The sequence below is a fragment of the Ictidomys tridecemlineatus genome, chromosome 14 (genome assembly GCF_052094955.1).
Source record: "Ictidomys tridecemlineatus isolate mIctTri1 chromosome 14, mIctTri1.hap1, whole genome shotgun sequence".
In the NCBI taxonomy this organism is placed as follows: Eukaryota; Metazoa; Chordata; class Mammalia; order Rodentia; family Sciuridae; genus Ictidomys; species Ictidomys tridecemlineatus.
Genome location: NC_135490.1, coordinates 38,989,221 through 39,012,195, shown reverse-complemented (window position 1 = coordinate 39,012,195; position 22,975 = coordinate 38,989,221). Strand labels below are relative to the sequence as shown.

The window sequence follows — 22,975 nt, the reverse complement described above, 5'->3', positions numbered from 1 at the left end:
TTATTGCTAATAAATTCCTTTATATAGTTTCCCACACAAACAAGCAGAGTTTCTCTTGTGTAAAATTTTAAAAGAAATGTATACTAAGGTTTGTATTTGTTTAAAAATTAAAACAGTACCTTCAAGAGTATCCTAAGCCTATATTAAATGAATGTCAAATTTTGGAATTTAAAAATAATGTTAATAAATAATTTTCATTGACTGCATGATTAGATGTGTAAACTTGTTGAAAATTCAGCCTGTGTTGTATATTGCCTTTCTGGGTCAGTTTTCCTTTTTTCTTTCTTTTTTAAAATTTAGTATTTGAAGTGCTTTCTCAGTTCAATAGCCTTTCTCTCACCAACTCATTTTAATCATAATACTCAACTAGGTGCCAATTTTGGTTTTCCTATCTGGCCTTCCAGAGAAGCTGAGATTGCAAATGTTACATTAGAACAGGGGGCCTTAGCAGATATTTCTGAGAACCATATATAAAGGCATTTAATTAAAAAATACATATTTTCCATATTTCAAATAATGATCACATATCTACCTTGGTTGTGTCATGATTAAGCATTTAAAATTAAATGTGATTGCAAGATTTTTCTCTCTTGTCTTGTTTTCTCCTGGGAGTATTTTTGCACCAAAGCTCCTTAAATGATACAGATGGTAGGAAGATGACAGACATAGGGCCAGCAAAAAGGGAGGCTGCATGAGCACCATGCTGAGATCCTTTAGACCAGATAACAGTCATGGGTCATCCTCCAGGGTCCACAGTTGTTCACTCTTGATGTTACACCATAGATGGAACTTTTGTTGAAGGATAGTTTGGACAGGGGAATCTGGTTCAAACAAGTCAATTCTTTAAAAACTGTCAATAGTATCAAGGTGGTAGAATAGAGAAGGTCACTTTCCTGAATTCTCTGTGGTGTTAGACTAAGAAAGGAGATGGGTAGTTTCTCAGCAGGGTCATTGAAAGACAAAAAAAAAGGACCTTTACTGGAACTTAATACTGGACATTCAAAGCAGATCAGGGACTCAGGAAGGTGGATATAATAAAATAAGGAAGAAATACCTAGTGCATCATTTGCTTCCCCTGCCAGTGGCACCACCCAGAGCTCTCTCTCCTCCAGCAAAATGGAGAGATAAGGGAATTAAATATCCTATATTTTTAGGTGTATCTAGGTACAGAGTTTAGAGATCAAAACCAATGCCCTACTAAATTGAAAGGCATGCTGCACAATATCATTGTACCACAAAGAAACCATATCTCTCCCTGTTGTGTGCAAAGGACATAGGAAGAAACCATTTTGCAGCTGCAATGTAGCAGCCATCAAGTGAAGGAGCTAATTCCGGGACAGCTGAGTCTGGTCCAAAATACAGGCTTGACAAAACTACACTGTATGTCATGCCTACATGACTAGGAGAAAATCAAACATAGAGAGAGGTTTACACATGGGACAATTGGTTGATGAAACCCACCTGGCTCTCCCCCTCCTCTTATCTGGATGCTTACAGGACATAGTGGGAGAGACCCATCTGGCTGGGGTTTTGAAAGGGAGGGAGCAAAAGAGATGAGTTTGGAGACTTGACCTGAGAATAAGAAATATGGTGTCCATAGGTGATACAGCGTACTATGAATTGGTTTCTCTTCCACATGAGTGGAATCCAGGGGAGTTCCCCAGGGTGCAGTCTTTCAGCATGGACCAGCAATTGGTGGGCCCTACAGGTAGGATGATTTAAAATCTGCAGACCCAACTGGCATTCAGTGAAGAGCCTGTACCTAAACTCCACCTCCAGCAGTGGAGTTTACCAATATTACCTCTCTCATATTAGCAACCCCACCTTGAGGGTGGAGCATGATGCTCCAGATGACCTTGCCTAACAGTGCTGAGAAGGGAAGCAGAGAAACATTTGAACTCCAATGGGAAACAATTTAACTTTTTGAGATTTTTTTTCTTTTGTTTTTTTCCTGTGTGTAATTGTTAGCTTAATGGTTCATGGACGTTTATAGGTATTCATGTTCATTTGTTTGTTTTTTCTCAATTTCTAGCATTTTTAAATGAGTTATTTTTCATGAATCAGTTTTTTTTGGGATTGGGATTTTTGATTAGCATATTACAGTTTTGTTTTGTATTCTTTATTTTATTTTCAATGTTAAAAATTTTTAATTTATATAATTTTTTTCTCTCTTAGATGTTTTGATTCTTTTTCACTCTTTTCTTCTGCTAACAGCCAATCTCTATTGTTCTCTTTTCACTCTTCCTTTATTTTTTTACTTCTATCTTCTCTCCTCATCATACTCATGACATCCTATATCACCTATTCTCTCCCTGTAAACTATTTGAAATTGAAAACCCTTTTGCTAACTTACTATTTTTATATAGGCAATAGCTGATAATTTAATTTCTGTTAATTTTGACATTATAGATGTCATTGGTTTAATGCTGTATATTATTTGCAATGGTTGTTGTTATTGTGTTTCTCTTCTTAAATGCTGAGGTACTGGAAAATTTCAGCATCACTGTAAGCATACAGGGTAGTATCTTTATGGCATCAGATCCATAGAGTTAGTTGGGCAGACGCAAAAAACAACATAAAAAATCATGAGAACAAATCACCCACCAAAACACAAGATACTTCAATAACAGAATCCATCGACACCACAGTGAAAGAAATGTCAGAGGAGTTTAGAATGCACATAGTTAAACTGATCTGCATAGTAAAAGACAATGTAAGGAGTGAAATCAGAGAGAAAAAATAGGAAGTGAAAGATCACTTTAATAAAGAGATAAAAGTTCTGAAAAAAATCAAGTAGAAATCCTTGAAATGAAGAAATCAATAAACCAAAATAAAAAATTCAATGGAAAGCATAACCAACAGACTAAAGCAGTTGGAAGACAGAGTTTCAGGCAATGAGACAAAAATAGATAATCTTGAAAATAAAGTTGAACACAGCAAAAATATGTTAATAGATCATGAATAGAGCTTCCAAGCAATATGGGATACCTTAAAAGACTAAATATAAGATTTATCAGGATAAATGAAAGCTTAGAGACAGAAACCAAAGGAATGCATAAACTTTTCAATGAAATAATGTTAGGAAATTCCTCCTCAAAAAGAATGAAATGGAAAAATAAAAAGAAAGGAGGCTTACAGGGCCCCAAATATACAAAATTACAACAGAACCACATTAAATCACATTATTATAAAATGCTTATCATATAGAATAAGAAAAGAATTTTAATAGTTGTCAGTGAAAAATGACTGGTCACATTTAGAGGTAAACCAGTTCAGACTACAACTGATTTCTCAACACACAATTCATAGATAGGAAGTCTTGGAATATCATATACCAAACACTGAAAGAAAATGGATGCTAGCTACAAATACTATACCCAGCAAAATTAAGCTTCAGATTTGAACATGAAATAAAAACCTTGATAAAAGTTGAATGAATTCACACCTAGAAAACCTACACTACAAAACATTCTCAATAAACTATTTCATGAAAAAGCAATGAAACATAAAAGTGACAACCAGAAAAGGAAGCAAATACACTAGAAGAATAGTCAATCAAAGGAGAAATAATTCAAATTAAAAACAAAAAATAAATAAAAGATTGGGAATACAAATAATTTATTTGTAATAACATTGAATGTAAATGGCCTAAACTCATCAATCAAAAGACAAAGATTGGTAGATGCAATAAAAATAAGACCCAACAATATGCTGTCTCCAAGAGACTTACCTCATAGACAAAGACACCCACAACTCAAGGTAATAGAATGGGAGAAAAACCATATTATTCACATGGGTCTTGTAAACAAGCAGATATTTCTATTCTCATATTAAATAAAGAGATAATCTGAAAGGGACAAAGAAAGCCAATTCTTATTACTTACAGGAATTATACATCAATAAGACATAACAATTGTAATTGATGCCTCAAACAATAGAGTATCTATGTACATAAAATTGTTCTCAATTTCAAAGAAACAAATAGACAACAACACAATAATATTGGATGACTTTAACACACCTCTCTCACCACTTGGATAGGTCCTCCAAAAAAAAAAAAAAGAAAGAAATAAAAAACCTTTACAACTAAGAAATACAATTAATAATTTAGACCTAATAGATATATATAGAATATTTCATACATAAATGACTGAATACAATTTTTCGCAGCACATGGATCATTCTCCAAAACTGACCATATCTTAAGGCAAAAACCAACCCTGAATAAACATAAAAAATAGAGATAAGAGATAATCCCTTGCTTTCTATCAGATCACAATGGAATGAAATTAGAAATCAATGATAAAAAAAGAATAAAAGCTATTCTAATATCTGGAGACCAATAATATGCTATTGAATGACCAATGGATAGCAGAAAAAATGAGGGAGTAAATAAGAAAATATATACATATAACTGAGAATATATATACAATATCTCAAAATCTCTGGGACACTATGAAGGCAGTTCTAAGAGGAAAGTTCATTGTGTTAAGCTCATTCCTTAAAATAGAAAGTGAACAAATAAATAACCTAATATTACATATTGAAGTCCTAGAAAAATAAGAGCAAATCAACATCAAAGAAGTAAAATAGAGGAAATAATTAAAATCAGAGCCAAATCAATGATATTGAAACAAAATGAAACAAAAATCCAAAGTTGACAAAACAAAAAGTTGGTTCTTTGAAAAACTAAATAAAATTGACAAACCTTTAGCTAGGCTAATGAAGAGAAAGAGAGAATACTCAAATTACTAAAATTCATGATGAAAAATTAAATATCACAACAGACGTACTGAAACACAGAGTATAATAAACTATTTAGAAAATATATACACTAATAAAATAGAAAATGCCGAAGATATCAACTAATTTCTAGAGACATATGACCCACACAAATTGAATCAGGAGGTCTTAGAAAATTTAAACATATCAATTTCAAACAATGAACTGGAAAAGCCATCAAAAGCCTACCAAAAAGAAAAGCCCCAGGACCAGACAGATTCTTAGCTGAGTTCTACCAGACCTTCAAAGAACTAACACCAACACTCCTCAAATTATTCCAAGAAATAGAAAAGGAGGGAAGCTTTCCAAACTCATTCTATGAAGTTAGTATCTCTCTGATACCAAAGCCAGACAAAATTTCAGGGAGTTGGGTCTTTAGCTCAGTGGCAGAGCACTTGCTTTATGTATGTAAGGGACTGGGTTAAATTCTTAGCATCTAATAAAAATGAAACAAATAAAATAAAGGCATGCTGTCCAACTACATCTACAAAAAATTAAAAGAAAAACTTCAGAACAATATCCCTGGTGACCATAGATGCAAAAATTCTTAATAAAATGTTGGCAAATCACATACAAAACATATTTAAAAGACAATGCACCACAATCAAGTGGGGTTTGTCACAGGGATTGAAGGTTGGTTCAACATATGGAAATCAATAAATGTAATTTATTGCATCAACAGGCATACAGGCAATAATCATATGATTACCTCAATAGAAGCATAAAAAGCAATTGAAAAAATCAGCACTCACTCATGCTCAAAATATAGAAAAACTATGGATAGTAGGAACATGCCTTAACATTATAAAAGCTACACATGATAAACCCAAGGCCAACATTATTCTAAATGGTGAAAAATTGAAAGCATTCCATCCAAGAACTGGAACAAGATAGGGATGCCCTCTTACCACTTCTATTCCATATAATCCTCAAAACTCTAGCCACAACAGTGAGACAAAAGAAAAAACATTAAAGGGATACGAATAGGAACAGAAGAGATATTTAGGTGCACTGATGTTGTACACAGAGATATTTATAATTGTATATATCTTTCCAATGCATTGATCTTTTATCATTACATGATGACCTCCTTTGTCCCTTGTGTCAGTTTTTGACTTAGCATCCATGTCATCTGATATAATTCAGTGTCCCTAGGAAAGGGGGAAATTTTGGAAACCCATAAATGAAGATTAGGATGATGTGGCTGCAGACCAGAAGCTGGGAGAGAAGGCTGAACTAAATCATTCCTTAACTTTAGAGGCAGTGGGGGCCTTAGGATACCATGATGTTGGACTTCTGGCTTCTAAAACTGTCATACAGTGGATTTCTTTTGTTGTTGTTGTTGTTAAGCTACATTGTATACCTTTGTTATTACAACCCTAGAAAAATAATACAGAAATGAAAACTATCAAATCAAGTTTGGTCCCTTAAGAACTTGTGATAAAAGTGAGGGGGGAAAGGCAAGAGAATCCAGCTACAGAAATACAATGTCTCTAAGTCATTCTTAGGAAGAAATATGCAGACGAATGCTGATGTCTGGGTGTCTCTGAGAATGTTTTAAATGGGTTCTTTTTTTTTTTTTTTCTGGAATGTAAAGTCCTTCAAGTAGTCCACAGTATGGTTCAATGTTGAAATAAACTGAGACCAGGGTCATAGTATGAGCAAACTGCATTGAGTATATGAAGAACATGGTGGGCTTCCCAATGTTGATTTATAAAATTAAATGGGAGTAAGGAAAAGAGTCTTATTCATATTGAACGGTTATTAGAATACAATCAATGAGGGTAAGGAATCAGGGCTTTTTATATTGAGTAGTAGGTAACAACCAGCTTTAATAGAGATAAAGGAGCCAGACTGAAGAGGAATCTGGGGTTGTTGCCATGTCCTTCTGAATTCTGAGAGACTCTTGTTGCTAGGAAGCTCAATCTAGAACTCAATCAAATGAGAGACAATTGAAGGGGAGGGGATTCATATTTCTTTTTGTCATGCGTGTTCTCGAGAAAATCTTTGTTGGTGGGTGTCAGAAATTAGACATGAAGAGGGCTATATCTGAAAATGATCGTGGGAATCATCACTTCATCTGTTGGTAAGTCATTCAAGAGTTTAGCTGTAAAGAAGAGAAACTCAAATAATTAGGACATGAATGAACACAAACTCTCTCTCCCAAAGTAAATCATGATTTCTTGCCAGTTATTCAGATGTTAAAGAGGATTATGCAGTTTACCATTTCTTATTCTACTTTACTTGGTGGGGCCACCGTAAATCATTTTTAATGTATTGTTACTCAAGTTTCAAAACAATGAATTAGACTATAAATAAGAGTGGGGTATAGGTAGTAATTCAGAGATACATGGTTTTGATGAATTTTTTGCATATGACAGTCAACTTTGAGTCCTCTGTACTAGTAGAACATTATTCCACTTTGTGAATGAGCATATAATATTCCACCAGGACCTTAGCATCTGGAATCACTGTGATTAAAAAAATATAATGAGTGAAAATATAGTCAAATTTTGGCTCAAAATGTGATGGCTCAAAATTTCTTTGGAGTTTGTTTTCCCATTACCTACTTGAAAGATGAAGTCTTAAGAATACATTTTGGCAGATTTATTTTGGTTCACTCTAAAAAATGCATACACAGTAATCAATGATTATTTTTCATCATAGCAAAAACCTACACACCTGCATAATTACTAAGTCATATAACGATGAACTACAGACAGCAAAGAAGCCGTTCAGAATTTTACTCATGATTTTGGGAAATTGTCCTCAAAGGTGTCCTTTACTAACATTGCTTACTTCTGTGGGCTTCTGGCGATCATGAATTTAGTCTACCTTTTATAATACTTGTGTACTTCCCCCAGAAATCAAGTGCTCTTCACTCTAAAGATGAGGATAGTATTAAGCCTCAAAAAGGTCTCTTGTTTCTAATCTGCAGTGACAAAGGAAGGAAAAGAAAATTACCTGATCCTGTGTTAAATAGGCATTAAATGAAGAACTCTTGGTCTTACAACTTAAATTACCATGATGGAAATTTGATAATAATAACAAATTGTAAAAACAAAGACAATATTGATTTTTCAGTTGAGAGTCCTACATATTGATGAGGAAATTGAGGGAAAAAAACAAAGTCGGGAAACCATGTAAACAAAAAGGCACAGATTATTAAAAGCATGGAAATATCTTTTATTTAAGAATAAAGTTATGGCTAACTAATATGTGAGAATTAAGATGGCTAAGCATGATGACTTGATATAAGACACAGCTTTCAGTCAATGGCTCAAAACTGTTGAGCACAAGTTGTAACAGTAACAAACACTTGTTTGTTTGTTACTTGGTTGCCCACAGGCTTGCTTAACACAGAGCATGGATAAGGTTATTGGTGGAGAAGAAAGCAACAGTAGGCACCCAACACTTCCTGGCTTTTGTGGGATTGATCAAGAGGTGGAGGAAAGAATTAGGAAGAATGGTAGGTAATGGTGGAAGGAGATGGCTGCTACTTTTGTGGTTTGAAGTGGCTTTGGCAACCAAAGCAAGGTAAGACTGAATATCTGACCTGTCAGACCAGGGGTTTCTGAGAAAAGAAGATATCTCCCCTGGTGGGCTTCCCAATGTTGATTTATAAAATTAAGCTAACTATGAAAAAGGAGTTCTCCATTAAGAAGTGTTAACAGAAGAGAGACTGCTGCTATGTTTCGTGAGTGGACGATTCCAAAGTGACAGGAAAATGATTTTAGAGGGAGAGAAAACTTTAAAGAACTTAGAATCAAGATCAAATAAAAATTGAAGAGAGGCTGGGCGCAGTAGTGCACATCTGTAATCCCAGTGGCTTGAGAGGCTGAGACAGGAGAATCATGAGTTCAAAGCCAGCCTCAGCAATTGCAAGGCACTGAACAACTCAGTGAGACCCTGTTTCAAATAAAATACAAAATAGGACTGGGGATGTGGCTCAGTGGTCCAGTATCCCTGAGTTCAATCCCTGGTACCAAATAAATAAATAAATAAATAATTTTAAAAAATGTGTCCTGGATCCAGGAGGCAACAGGTGCTGAATCCAGACACTTTTGTGTTTGAATTTCCTACTGTGGGAAGTGGTGTTTGATCAGTGTGTTTTAGATCCCTTGTTGTAGATTCCACATTCCTCTGCTGCTGTTGTTGTTCTTTCTCCCCCACCTAGTGTGGTGGATATTATTTTTTTAATGATGTCAAGAAAACTATGGATACTCTCAAAAGGACAAGAAAAACAGGCATTTTATATGGAAATTATTGAATTTTCAATCTAACAGATTCTTAAGTATATCTTTGCTAGAAACACTATAAATTTATGTTCCACCTCATTAACCTGTATCATCCTTTGATGTTTCCCAGGTGTGCTGTGCAGTATGTGCATATTCTGCAGCATCATTCCTACTTTGCTTGATAACAAAGCAACAAATCAGTATTATCAGCCAGGAACTGTGCTTTTATCAGATTTCTCATTTGCACTCATTCATTATAGGATATTTGTACTATCAAATTATCGTTTAAACTGTATTTTTGTATGTGTTGTCATTTCTGAGACAAATCCATTGGAAGGTTGATCTTGGAGCTGGTTTCCTCCACATCCTGAAATGCCAGGGATTTTAATGCCTTTGTTCTGGTACAACATCACCTACCCAGGAGCTTTCCTCCATCCTCTCAGGGTTCATTGATTTTCTTTGCATTTCTGAAGGTACTTTATTTTACTTTTAGTAACTTCCCTTTTCCAATTGTTACTCTTCTAGCTAGTTTGATATCCTTTTCTTTTAATAGGGCCAGAGACTTTGAAAAATATTATTTTTTTTGTATGAGTATAATCACATATAAACACCTTTGAGTGAAATCTGTCAACCCAAGTTATTCCCCCTTACAATTCCACAATTTCTTGTTTTAATGCCTGAAAGTATCCATTAAAATCAGACTATAATACTTTTGAAGGACAATTGATGATTTGACATTGAAATCTGACAGGACTGGAGGAAAACCAACGAATCACAATTATTTGCATGGAAGTCTGTATTAAGGACCACGGAGAAAACTAACATGTGAATTGTTTTACATATTTTTGTTTTACATATTTCTCCTGAGTAACCTGTGTAAATAGTCATTCAAAATAGGAAGAAAAATCTATTGTTCTTATTCAAAATCAATATGTATAAATCAATACTCCCTCACCAGAACAAGGTATATATTCCCTTTTTCATTCAGACTCTTGTTTTAAATATTTGTTGTGAAATATTCTATGTATTCATGTATTTAGAGAACAGTTCATGAACCCACATGTTCTACATCCGGGTCTGCCAACTACCAACCTGTAGCCGGTTGTCATTCTTTTCAATTCCACCATCTGATTCTGTCTCAACAAAGTTAAAGAGCAAATCCAGTACACAATATCTAGTCATGCCCTAACCTAAACACGAATGCATATGAGCCCATACCCTGCTGTTCTCCTCCATTTTGGCCTGTTGATAATTTAGCCACTCCATCTTTGCCCTTCTTTTCATTTTTTCTTTTAGTTGTGTTGTTCTAATGGATTGACTCTGAAGGAGACATCCCACTAAAGGTCAGTGCTGCTTGCAACCAAGTCAAAGGAAGGAGACAGGACAATAGAATCTCCTTCTCTGCCCTTTTGCCTCTAGTCAAAAACCATGATGGCTGTTGGTGAGGCCCTGGTGCATATGAGGATCACTGTCCTACAGCTCTGCCTGAGCATCTTGCTCTTCCTTTCTGGATGGGCCCAGATTGGCCACTCTCAACACCATAGTCCCCCAGAAGTAGTGATACCCTTGAGAATAAATGGCACCAATAGAGCCATGAGGCCCCATAACTGGATCTCCTACAGTCTTCACTTTGGAGGCAAGAAACACATTGTCCACATGAAGGCCAAGAAACTTCTGGTGTCCAAACCCTTCTCTGTGTTCACCTACACAAAGCAGGGTGCTCTGCTCGAGGACCCCCCTTTTGTCCAGAGTGACTGCTACTATGATGGCTATGTGGAAGGAGACCCAGAATCCCTGGTTGCTCTTAGCACCTGTTTTGGGGGCTTTCAAGGTATGTTAGAGATCCATGACATTGTTTATGAAATCAAACCCAAAAGACTTTCTACCACATTTGAACATCTGATTTATAAGATGCACAGAGAGAAGACACAATTCCCACCCATGAGATGTGGACTAACAGAAGAAGAACTAGCACGACAACTAAAGCTCCAAAGGCGTGATAATTCCATTCTGAGGCAAAGTGGTTATGAAGGCTGGTGGACCCACACATGGTATCTTGAAGCAGTTTTTGTTGTAGATTATGAGCAATACCTTTATAAGAAAAGTAATGTCTCACTTGTGATAGAGGAATTATTTGTCATTAGCAATACTGTACATTCCCTTTTATGTAAAGTGGACGTTGAATTGAGTTTACATGGAATTGAAGTCTGGAATGAAAAGAACATTTTTGAAGTGACTAACAACATATATACTGTCCTGCAGCACTTTTGCAGCTGGAAGAAAGATAGTCTTGATCCTCGCCTAAAAAATGACCTTGCACATTTTTTGGCAAAACAAGATTTTGAAATACATCTTGGCTTAGCCTATGTGGGAAGTGTATGTGATGTTGGTATGCAATGTGGAGTGAATCGTGCCCTAGGAGATAATTTACATGAATTTGCACTTACCATAACACATGAGATGGGTCATAATCTGGGTATGTTGCATGATGAACCTGAATGTATATGCGGGGATCCTATTTGCATCATGTATCCAGAAAAATCAAATGGCATTAAATTCAGCAACTGCAGTTATGCTGAAATGTGGGAAACCTTTCCATATATGAACTGTTTGCGCAGTGCACCAAAACAAGAAGACATCTTGAAGTGGACTGGCTGTGGGAATGATGTGGTTGAAGAAGGAGAGGAGTGTGACTGTGGATCCCCAACTTTGTGTTCAAACCATCCATGTTGTTCAGAAAACTGCACTCTGAAATTTGGGACTGAATGTGCTTCTGGGCTTTGTTGTGAAGACTGCCTTCTCTTGCCACCAGGTAAAGTGTGTAGAGAAAATGTCAGTGAGTGTGATCTTCCAGAGTGGTGCAATGGTACCTCACCTGAGTGTCCAGAAGATGTGTATGTGCAGGATGGGGTCCGTTGCATGGACAGTGGCTACTGCCATGAGAAGAGATGCAATGCACATGACGAACAGTGCAGACAGATCTTTGGCAAAGAATCCAGGAGTGCACAGGAGAGTTGCTACACAGAAATGAACAGCCGAGGTGACCGCTTTGGTAACTGTGGTCTCGTTGGTGAAAACTATGTGAAGTGTAATAAGTCAGATTTCCTCTGTGGAAGAGTTCAGTGTGAGAATGTGAAAGAAATTCCCTTTTTGAGAAGTCACACTACTGTGCATTGGATGGACTTCAATGGTATGACCTGCTGGGGTACCGACTATCATTTTGGGATGACCATACCAGATATTGGTGATGTGAAAGATGGCACAGAGTGTGGTAATGGACAAGTGTGCATACACCGGAAGTGTGTCTCTATGTCATTGTGGGCAAGTGATTGTTCACCAGAGACCTGTGCTATGAAAGGGATCTGCAACAACAAACATCACTGCCATTGTGACCCTAACTGGGAGCCCCCAAACTGCACAGAAAAAGGCTATGGAGGGAGTGTTGACAGTGGCCCACCCCCTGGGAAAAGAGTGAAAGAATGGATGGAGAAGAGGAAGGGACCTTTTTTTTTATTTCCATTTTTGGTTTTGTTTATGAGTTTGTTACTTTTGCTTATAAAGATGCATCAAGCACCACCCAGGAACAAAAAGGAACATGTGAAACCTTCACCTGAGAAGAAAGAGATGGGTAAAAAAACTTCACCTGCGAAGCAACAGCAGGGTGCTCAAACCTCACCTTAACCTGAGGCAGAAGAACTCAATGTTTATACTTTACCTGAGACAGAAGACCAAAATTTTGCATTTTTCAGAAAATAATCCCAATCCTTGATGAAATTTCCAGTCCATTAACTTTTAATATATTGGTGGTAGAAATGCTATTGCAAATGTTAAAAACTACTGCATAAAGTTCCAGAGAACTTCAGTATCATAAACATTCATTGTTTAATATATGTAATTCCTAGCACATTCCCACTTCTCATTATTTCAGCAATTTTAGTGTTTTTTAAAAAAAATCTTTATTTTAACTGTACTGGGGATTGAATTTAGAGCCTTGCACCAACTAGGCAAGTATTCACCCACCAAATATACCCCAGCCCTAGAGTTTCATTTTTCATGGAAATAGTTGTAGTTCTTTTTGTTTTGATTTAAGACTGTTTTTATTGGTTGTTCAAAACATTACATAACTCATGACATATCATCTTTCATACATTTGATTCAAGTGGGTTATTAACTCCCATTTTTACCCCAAATACAAGTTGCAGAATCACATCAGTTCTTGAGCAAACACCAATTGCACTGACGGATTGAGAGTGTGTGTGTGATTGTGTGTATGTACTATTCATCTCACAATTCCAAACCTATTCCCTTTCCACTCTGCTCTGTGAAATGTAAAAGGAAACTCACAAATCACACCTCTTTGCAGTCCTCCCTAGGAGTTTCAGTCCTTAGGGGAGCCAAAGGGAGACTGGATACTTGTGAGAACTGCTTAAAATTTGCATCAGATATACAAAATTACTTAACCGGAAGACAAGTCAGTAGAAAAGGGCCCGTAGTGAAGCATATAAAAAGAGACCATGAAAATAAGAAGGTAACAGGTGTGTGGAATATGTGAAAAATTACAAATTCCTATTATTGGAGTGCAGAGCAAGGGAAAAGAAAATTTCATCCAAATAATGTTCAAAGAGCTGTTTTCAATATTTATAAATGGAAGCACGATTTCATCCCACTACTCCATACTGGATTATATATTTTGCAAGAGATTTATTAGTTTTGCTTCTCTATTTCTTCAGATTTTGTCATCTCTATCTTCAACTTTGCCAATATTTTTTTCTCCTTATTCAAATCTTCTCCTGATCTCCTCTATGATTTTTGAAAAATTTGGTGATTATACTTTCCATTTCAGGAAATTCCATTTGGTTCTTTGATATAATTTATCTCCTTATTGATATTCATAGTGGTATTTGTATAGCCTATTTTTGGTCCGAAGTTATACTCAATCCCCTTGAGCCGTGATGAATTCACTTATTACATCTGCTTTTCTGTTGAGGGTTTAGGGGTTTTGACATGCTCTATCATGCTATTTACATAGAGATGATCTTCTTTCTTCCCAGTGTGGATTGTTTCATTACTATTTTTTGTTTAGTTGCACAGCAGAAGTGCTACTTTTCTTCCTGGTACTATCCTGAAGAAGTGTAAAAAGTTAGACAACCTTGTCTTATTCTTGATCCTCCAGGAAAAGCATTCTTTCTTTCATCATTGAGTATAACAGCTCTCAGCTGAGCCCAGTTTGGAGAGCTGCTGTGTGTCCTTGCCACTTCATCATCCTGGTGAAAAAGCCTGATCCACATGTAACCTCTTTGCCCAAAACATGCTGCACAATGACACCTTGAGAGCCTGTCCACCCCATGTTCTACAAAGCAGCCTGATGGCCTACACTAGCAACTCAGATTACCTGGCACTTGAAAATTAACCATATGGTTTTGTCCATCCTCTTTCTTCTCCAGAAATCTACAGGGTGGCCTGCACTCAAATGCCATAGCCCACCCAATCCCAGGAAGTAGTTACATGGCCCTTCCTAACCTCCTGAGGCCTGCAAACCTGGTCCAGCCTACACCCTTGAGCCATAGAAGTTGCAGAGTAGATTAGTCTACTCTCTTATGGACCCAGTAAATAATTTGAGTGATCCATCCCAACTACCCACATCCTAGGAGTCCTTTCCTGAATGGCTGACCTGTCACTGACCCACCAAGGTACCTTAAGCCTTCAAGATACAGACAAGAATCATTCTTTGTACCACTGGTGCAGTCCAGCCACCCTATAGCACTTAGACACTAACAGGTACCCCGTTCCTACTGTCAAGAGTACCATGCCATGCATGCCAAGGCCAATGGAAGAATCCTATTTCCCATACAGCCTTCAGATTTTATAGGTGCTCTGCCTATCTTGACATGCCAACCAACTGTACTTTGCCTGCTTGGACCTGCCAGAGTAGCCCCACCATTCTATGACCTGCAGAAACTGAGAGATATCCCACAATTGCAACTTCATGTACCACAATCAGAGCTGGTAGTGAACCCACTGTACCTAAGAAAGCTGCACTCTAGCTAAATGAACAATCCCTCAATCCTGTCTAGTCTTACTCACCATGACATTCATGGGCATCATTGGTCTTAATTAGAACTGAAGAAACTGCATTCCCAACATTAACCATCATAGCCTATCCAAACAACATCCCAGGACACATCACCACATAAAGTCTTTTGCTATGAAAGCCATCTCATAAATAGCAAAGGCAATTGATTTATCAGATGTACTGATATCAACATAAGGACATAGGAAGCATTAAATAGCAGAGAAACATGACATCTCTAAAGGAACACAATATCTGTCTACGAGTAGTGCCAAAAGAAAATTGAAACCAACAAATTGCCTGAGAAAGAATTCAAAATAATGATTTTAAACAAAATCAATGAGAGATACAAGAGAATATAGGGACACATTTCAATGAATTCAGGAAAGCAACATGTGATAAAAATGAGAAATACAGCAAAGGGTAATAATCATGATTAAGAAACAATTAGAGGGGCTGGGGTTATGGCTCAGCGGTAGAGCGCTCACCTAGCACGTATGAGGCCCTGGGTTCTATCCTCAGCACCACATAAAAACAAATAAACAAAGATTAAAAAAAGAAAAATTAGAAAGAACTCTTGGAGCTGAAACTTCAATGAATGAAGTAAAAAAAAAATGCAAGTGAGATTCTCAATAACCACAGAATAGGTCAAGCAGAAGACAAATTTCTGAACTTGAAAACAGGACTTTTGAAATAACTCAGTCTCTCTTCTTTAACTTACCACCCACATAAGTATGAAGAAGGAAAAATTAAAAAGAATATAGAAAGCCTTAGATACTTGTGGGATTCCATTAAGAATTAAAACATTCATATTATAGAGAATCCAGTAGAAAAGACAGGAGAGGTATAGTAAAATTTTTTATTGAAATGCTAGCTGAAAACTTCCCAAATCTTGGGAAAGATGTGGATAACCTCACATATGAAGCTTAAAGGACCCAATTAAAATTCAGCCAAATCAATTACTCTCTGAGACAAGTGTAGCCAAATATTTTAAGTCCAAGGCATAGAATTCTAAAAATGACAATAGAAAAGCATCAAAGCACATACACAAAAGTCTCTATTTTACTAGCAGCAAAATTCTCAGTAGATATCTTTTAAGACAGGAGAGATTGGGACAATATCTTTGAAACCCTAAAAGTAAAAACCAAATAAAACAAAAGCCTGCCAACCAAGAGTACGGAAAGTGAAATAAAATCTTGCCAAGACAAGCAAAAATTGAGGCAAATCATCATTACTAGGCCAGCCTTACAACAAATGCATCAAAATTACGTCAAAATAAAAGGATAATAATTACTTTCAAGAAAATGTAAGAAAGTATAAAACTTAATAGTGGTTCAGATAAACAGAAAAGAAAAAATGACCAATCCTTATCAATACAGAAATCAACAAAGCACAAAGAACAAGAGAGGAAGGAAAGAACCAAAGAATATACAAAACAACCACAAAATTAACAACAGGAGTAAGTTCTTACCTAGCAATAACAAGTTGGAACGTAAATGGGTAACATTCTCTACTTAAAAGATTGATACAGGTTGAACAGGGAAAACAAAGACTCAGCAATATGCTGCCTATAAGAAATATATTTCACTGGTAATGACACACAGTGACTTAAAATGAAAGAATGGACAAAAATATTCCATGGAAGCAGAAACCAAAAACAAGAGCAGGAGTAGCTATTCTTATATAGCACAAACATTTTTACCTGCAAACAGGCAATGTCATGGGGCTTACTTTGAGAATCATTTAGCAAATGATACAGTAGAGAAATTTGGGGTCTGTTTGTTAGTTTTTCTATCTTTGTGTTACGATCTTGGTGAAAGACATTTTAAATCCCAGATCATCTTTTCATGAAGATGAAATACTGTACTGGGCAAAGCTAGGATATGCATTGGTTCTAGGTTTCTATGAGCATAGTGTGGCTTACCAATGCACAGGAGTAACACTGAGCTTCAACCATACAAATCTCAGGTTTCCCTTGTCCTGTACACCTTGGGTTGTCACTTGCCCCCTTTCTTCTTGGGAGTAATAATAGAAGCATCACATTAAAATAACCTTAAATTGGGAGAGGCAGCACATGCCTGTAGTACTAGCCACACAGGAGGCTGAGGTAGGAAAATAACTTGAGCCCACAAATTTGAGAACAACTGAGGTAGCACAGGTATATGCCATCTTAAAAAGTCATAAATAAGCAAAATAAAAATAATGAAAACAATCCAAAATTGTTACTTAATACAGGCTCAGAAATAGCCTCTTACCTTGTTTATGTAGGTACATACTTAAAAGAGTGTTCAAATGTTGTAGATTTTGTTTTGTCATAAGGGAAATTTAATGGACCATAAAAAATTGTGTGCAGAGTGTTTTCATTTTTAATCCAAATTTGTGGACATTTTTTTTTGTATTCAATCACAAATGATCTATTATTCTAAAATAATAAACCAAGAATGATATATTAATTAATAAAGTAATATCTTAAAAATACTCTACTTCTGTATATTTATAATTAACAAACCAACACATAGCATATAGAAAACTCCAACAAATATTTGTTGTGACACAAATGTCTGAAAAATTAGTTTGCGCACCAAGTAGTGAAGAATATTTGAGCCATTTTTTATTAGATTAGCAATCCTATCACCCACAGTCCCTGGGGCTGTGTTTATCACAAAACTTTGTCAAAGATTTGCAGGAGGCCATGAAAACTCTCACAGTAACAAAAGAAAAAGTGCCACAGTCCCTCTGATGAAACTATTTAAAGAACAACCATGAAATAATACTTTTCAGTATAAAATTATTGCTAAAGTTGGACAATAAAACAAAATAGAAATATTTTAATTATACTGCTTAGGCTGGGCAAGAGGCATATGCCTATAATCCTAGCAATTCAGGAGGTTGAGGAAGAGAATGGCAAGTAAAGGCCAGCCTGTCACAGTTTTTTTAGAGATAAAAATATATCTTGATGTTAATGAAGGAGTTATCTACACAGAGGCTATTTTTGTTTTTAGCAAAAATATGTAAGTTGAACCAAATTATTACTGTGTAACAAATTATAATCAAACTTCAATATTCTACATCATATTAAAAGTAAATCAAGAGGGAAATACATAATGTTCATCTGCATTTTTGTTCTTTTATTATAAAGCACCATATCAGCTGTGTGAAAATTAAACTGAGGTATATTTTGATTCTCACACAAAATGTATATTGGTCAAAAAGAAAACATTATAATTAAGAGAAAATAACAATAATTTCTTTTATTTCCTATCTCATCATTTTAAATTTTTTTAAAATAAAAAAGGAATGTGAATATAGATCAGTGGTAAAGTGTCTCTGAGTTCAGTTTCTTGTACCAAAAAGAAAAAACAAATTTCATTCCTTAAAGAAAATAAATCATCCTTCAAATATGTCAACCAACATGACAAATCAGCTATAAAGTTTAAGACAAATGCTCAAAGAGGGAACAGTATTAACTCCTCAAATCCCTTTTAATGACACTTGTGAATGGTATATATTACAAAAACATTGTATCTTTCCTTGGTTTTAGGTTAAGTAGAGAGCATGGAAGGCAAAGGAAGAGCATTTCTTATAAGAATGAACATTGCTCAGGATGGTACTGTTAAGATACCTATGGCCTTTTCATTGCAGAAAAGCTCTTATTTAATATAACAAAATAATGTTTTTCAACATTGGAAATTATCAGTGCTTTTTTGGTTGACACTGTATAACTTAGTTGGATTGTATTAGACACCATCTTATATCAAATATATGCACAATTAAGCTCCAGAATCATACTTGGTATTATAAGACTAGATACATATAAGATGTAAGACCAGCTAAATAATGAAGAGCAGATTCATCCCTTATCTCATGCTGAATGCGGGTCATAAACACACTGAGTAAAAGAGTAGATATGGGTATAATTGTACTCTTTGAATTCTCTCTCTCTCTCTCTCTCTCTCTCTCTCTCTCTCTCTCTCTCTCTCTCTCTCCTTTTTTTAACATCATCATCATTTACTGTACAGAGAGAGTTCTTACAAAAATATTGATATGTGGACTGGGGATGTGGCTTAAGCGGTAGTATGCTCGCCTGGCATGTGCAGAGCGCTGGGTTCAATCCTCATCACCACATAAAAATAAAATAAAGATGTTGTGTCCACCAAAAACTAAAAAATAAATATTAAAAAACTCTCTCTCTCTCTCTCTCTCTCTAAAAAAAAATATTGATATGTTACTTTTAAGGACAGAAATTTTTTCTAAGGAAAACCAAACAGCTTGAGTAAATGCTTTGCATGGTCATTTTCCTACTGAGATACACAGATCATTTTCTCTTCCATATGTACTTGGCACAATGTCCTGTCATAGACCTGCAATTCACCAGACACCTTACATTCCCAAGACAGTGCTAATTGACACAGATTCTGGAATGTTGCTTTGAGAAATTCAGTAATGCCATATCTATAAACCATAATGACAGTCTCAAATGCATTCCAATGATATCAAGAAAAGTGGCCTGGAGGTCTGAGCAATTTGGCAACAGACTCTACTTTCATGAAATAATACTTATAGAAGATTGTTGGAAGAAGTTCAGTCTACAGCCAACATACTGAGAACACACTGCTGATTCCATCTATTCTAATATGTTTGGAGTCCATGGTCTTGACTATTGAAGGAACCAAAGAAGGCAGTTAGAAGTGAAGTACAGTGTTTATTAGGCAGCCTGGGGTGAAGAGGCCAATATCATAGGAAACAACAAAGAATAAACACTTTCTTCTTGGATATACCTGATGATTTAATGAAATATGAGCTTGGCCAGGATGTTGGTTTTAATTCCTCCTGTTGAGTATCTACTCTCATTCCAGAAGAAAACAAAACACTATTAGGAAAATGTTCACTTCAAAAAATTCCAATGCCTATCAAGAAAAAAAATTATTGATTAATAACCATAACATGTTTGGCCATCCTTGCTCCAATTCACCTATGTTCAGAAACCAAGCTAGTTTGACTTTTTTTTTTTTTTAAGCTTCATTTGGACTGCAAACTTTCAGATTCATCAAGGGAACTTCATCCATCAAGGATGATACCCTCTGTGTGAGAGAATGTATCCCAAATTTCAAACAATTCTTTTTTGTTGTTGTTGTTCTAGTTAGTTATACATGACTATAGAATACATTTTAACATATCATACAAAAATGGAGTGTAACTTCTCATTCTTCTGGTTGTATAGATGTAGAATTACATGGGTCGTGTAATCATATATGCACATAAAGTAATAATGTCTGATTCATTCCACTGATCTTCCCACCCCTATGTCCCCTCCCCTCCCTTCACTCTCCTTTGTGTAATCCAAAGTACCTCTATTCTTAAATAGAACCCAATGCTTACTGTGAATTGGCATCCGCATATCAGAGAAAACATTTGACCTTTGATTTTGGGGGATTGCTTTATTTCACTTAGGATGATATTTTCCAGTTCCATCCATTTACTGGGAAATGCCATAATTTCCTTCTTCAGTACGGTTGAGTAATATTCCATTATATATATATATATACCACATTTTCTTAATTCATTCATCTGTTGAAAGGCATCTAAATTGGTTTCATAGCTATTGTGAATTGAACTGCTGTAAAGACTGATGTGGCTTAGTCACTGTAGTATACTTATTTTAAGTCCTTTGGGTATAAACCAAAGAATGCAATAACTGGGTCAAATGGTGGCTCCATTCCAAGTTTTCTGAGGACTCTCCATACTACTTTCCAGAGTGATTGCACCAATCTGAAGCCCCAACAACAACGTATGAATACACCTTTTACCCAACAACCATACCAACATTCATTGTTACTTTTATTCTTGAAAATTTCCATTCTCACTGGAGTAAGATGAAATCTCAGTGTAGTTGTGATTTGCATTTCTCTAATTGCTAGAGATATTGAACATTTTTTCAGATATTTGTTGATTGATTGTACTTCTTCTTGGTGAAGTATCTGTTTAGATCCTTAGCCCATTTCTTGATTCAGTTATTTTTTTAGGTGTTAAGTTTTTTAGAGTTCTTTACATATCCTGGAGATTAATGCTCTGAGATACATGTGGTAAAGATTTTCTCCCATTCTGTAGGTTTTCTTCACATTCTTGTGTCTCTTGCTGTGAAGCAGCTTTTTAGTTTCATACTATCCCTTTTATTGGTTCTTGATTTTACTTCTTGTACTTTAGGAGTCTTGTTGAGGAATTCAGTTCCTAAGCTGACATGGTAGAGATCTTGGTCTACTTTTTCTTCTAGAAACATTGGGTGTCTGGTATAAAGCGTAGGTCCCTGATCCACTGTGAGTTGAGTTCTGTTCAAGGTAAGATATAGGGGTTTAATTTTATTTGTCAAACAGGCTGTCTTTTCTCCAATGTATTTTATGGGGACTTGGTCTAGTATGAGATAACTATATTTATGTGGGTTTGTCTCTGTGTCTTCTATTCTGCACCATTGGTCTTCATGTTTGTTTTTGTGCTAATACTATGGTTTTTTTTGTTGTTGTTGTTACTATGGCTCTGTAGTATAATTTAGTGTCTGGTATTGTGATGTCTCCTGCTTCACTCTTCTTGCTAAAGATTGCTTTGGCTATTCTGGGTCTCTTATTTTTCCAAACGAATTTCATGATTACTTTTTCTACTTCTATGAAGAATGTCATTGCAATTTTAATAGTAATTGCATTAAATCTATATCATGCTTTAGGTAGTATTGCCATTTTGACAATGTTAATTCTGCCTGTCCAAGAGCATGTAAGGTCTATACATCTTCTAAAGTCTTCTTCAATTTCTTTCTTTAGATTTCTGTAGTTATCAATTTTAGCGGTATTTCACCTCTTGTTAGATTGATGGCAAAATACTTTTTTGATGCTATTGTAAATGGGATAGTTTTCCAAATTTCCCTTTTGGTTGATTCATTTCTGATGTATAGGAACACATTTGACTTTGGGTATTAATTTTATTACCTGCTACATGAATGCATTCATTTATGAGTTCAAGAAGTTTTCTGGTAGAATTTTTTTGATCTTCTAAATATGGAATCATGTTGTTGGCAAATAGGGATAGTTTGAGTTCTTCTTTTCCAATTCATATTCCATTAATTTCTTTCTTCTGTCCATATGCTCTGGACAGAATTTCAAGGACAATGTTGAATGAAAATGGTAATAAAGGGCATGTTGTCTTATCCCAGTTCTTAGAGGAAATGTGTTCAAATTTTCTCTATTTAAGATAATTGTTGGACTTGGGTTTACATATATAGCTTTTACTGTTGATGTATGTTCCCACTATCCCTAGTTTTTCTAGTGTTTTGAGCACAAATGGATGCTGTATTTTATTAATTTTTTTAGAAAAAGAGGAAACCTTTCCAAACTCATTCTATGAAGCTAGTATCATCATGATAACAAAACCAGACAAAGACATATCAAGGAATGAAAACTACAGACCTGTATCTCTAATAAATGTAGATGTGAAAATTCTCAATAATTAATTCTGGAAAATCACATACAAAAACATATTAAAAAGATAGTGTACCAAGATCAAGTGGGGTTCACCCCAGGAATGCAAGCCTAGTTAAACATACGGAAATCAATAAACATAATTTATCACATCAATAGGCTTAAAGACAAGAATCATATGACCATCTCAGTAGATGCAGAAAAAGCATTTGAAAAATACATTTTCATTAATAGGTTTCACAATGAAATAGGAACTGCTATGCATGTCTTCATAGCATTATAGTTTACAGTTAAACAACACAATGATAGGTAGTTCTTGACGCATATGGCTGGAAAAGAGCTAACTGTGTGGAAAGGAGACATAGTCAATTAAAAACTAGGTGGTGAGCTAGATATCAACTGCAACAAAAATTGTGTTGAGA

At 35.6% G+C, this 22,975-nt stretch overlaps 1 protein-coding gene across 1 annotated transcript; it reads left to right on the top strand.

Annotated features, from left to right (window-relative positions):
* The first annotated feature begins 10,448 nt into the window (after positions 1 to 10,448).
* On the top strand, positions 10,449 to 12,701 carry LOC144370502 (disintegrin and metalloproteinase domain-containing protein 25-like). The gene has a single exon (XM_078031323.1). It carries the CDS (start codon positions 10,449 to 10,451, stop codon positions 12,699 to 12,701), a length of 2,253 nt encoding a protein of 750 aa, XP_077887449.1.
* Positions 12,702 to 22,975: the final 10,274 nt, after the last annotated feature.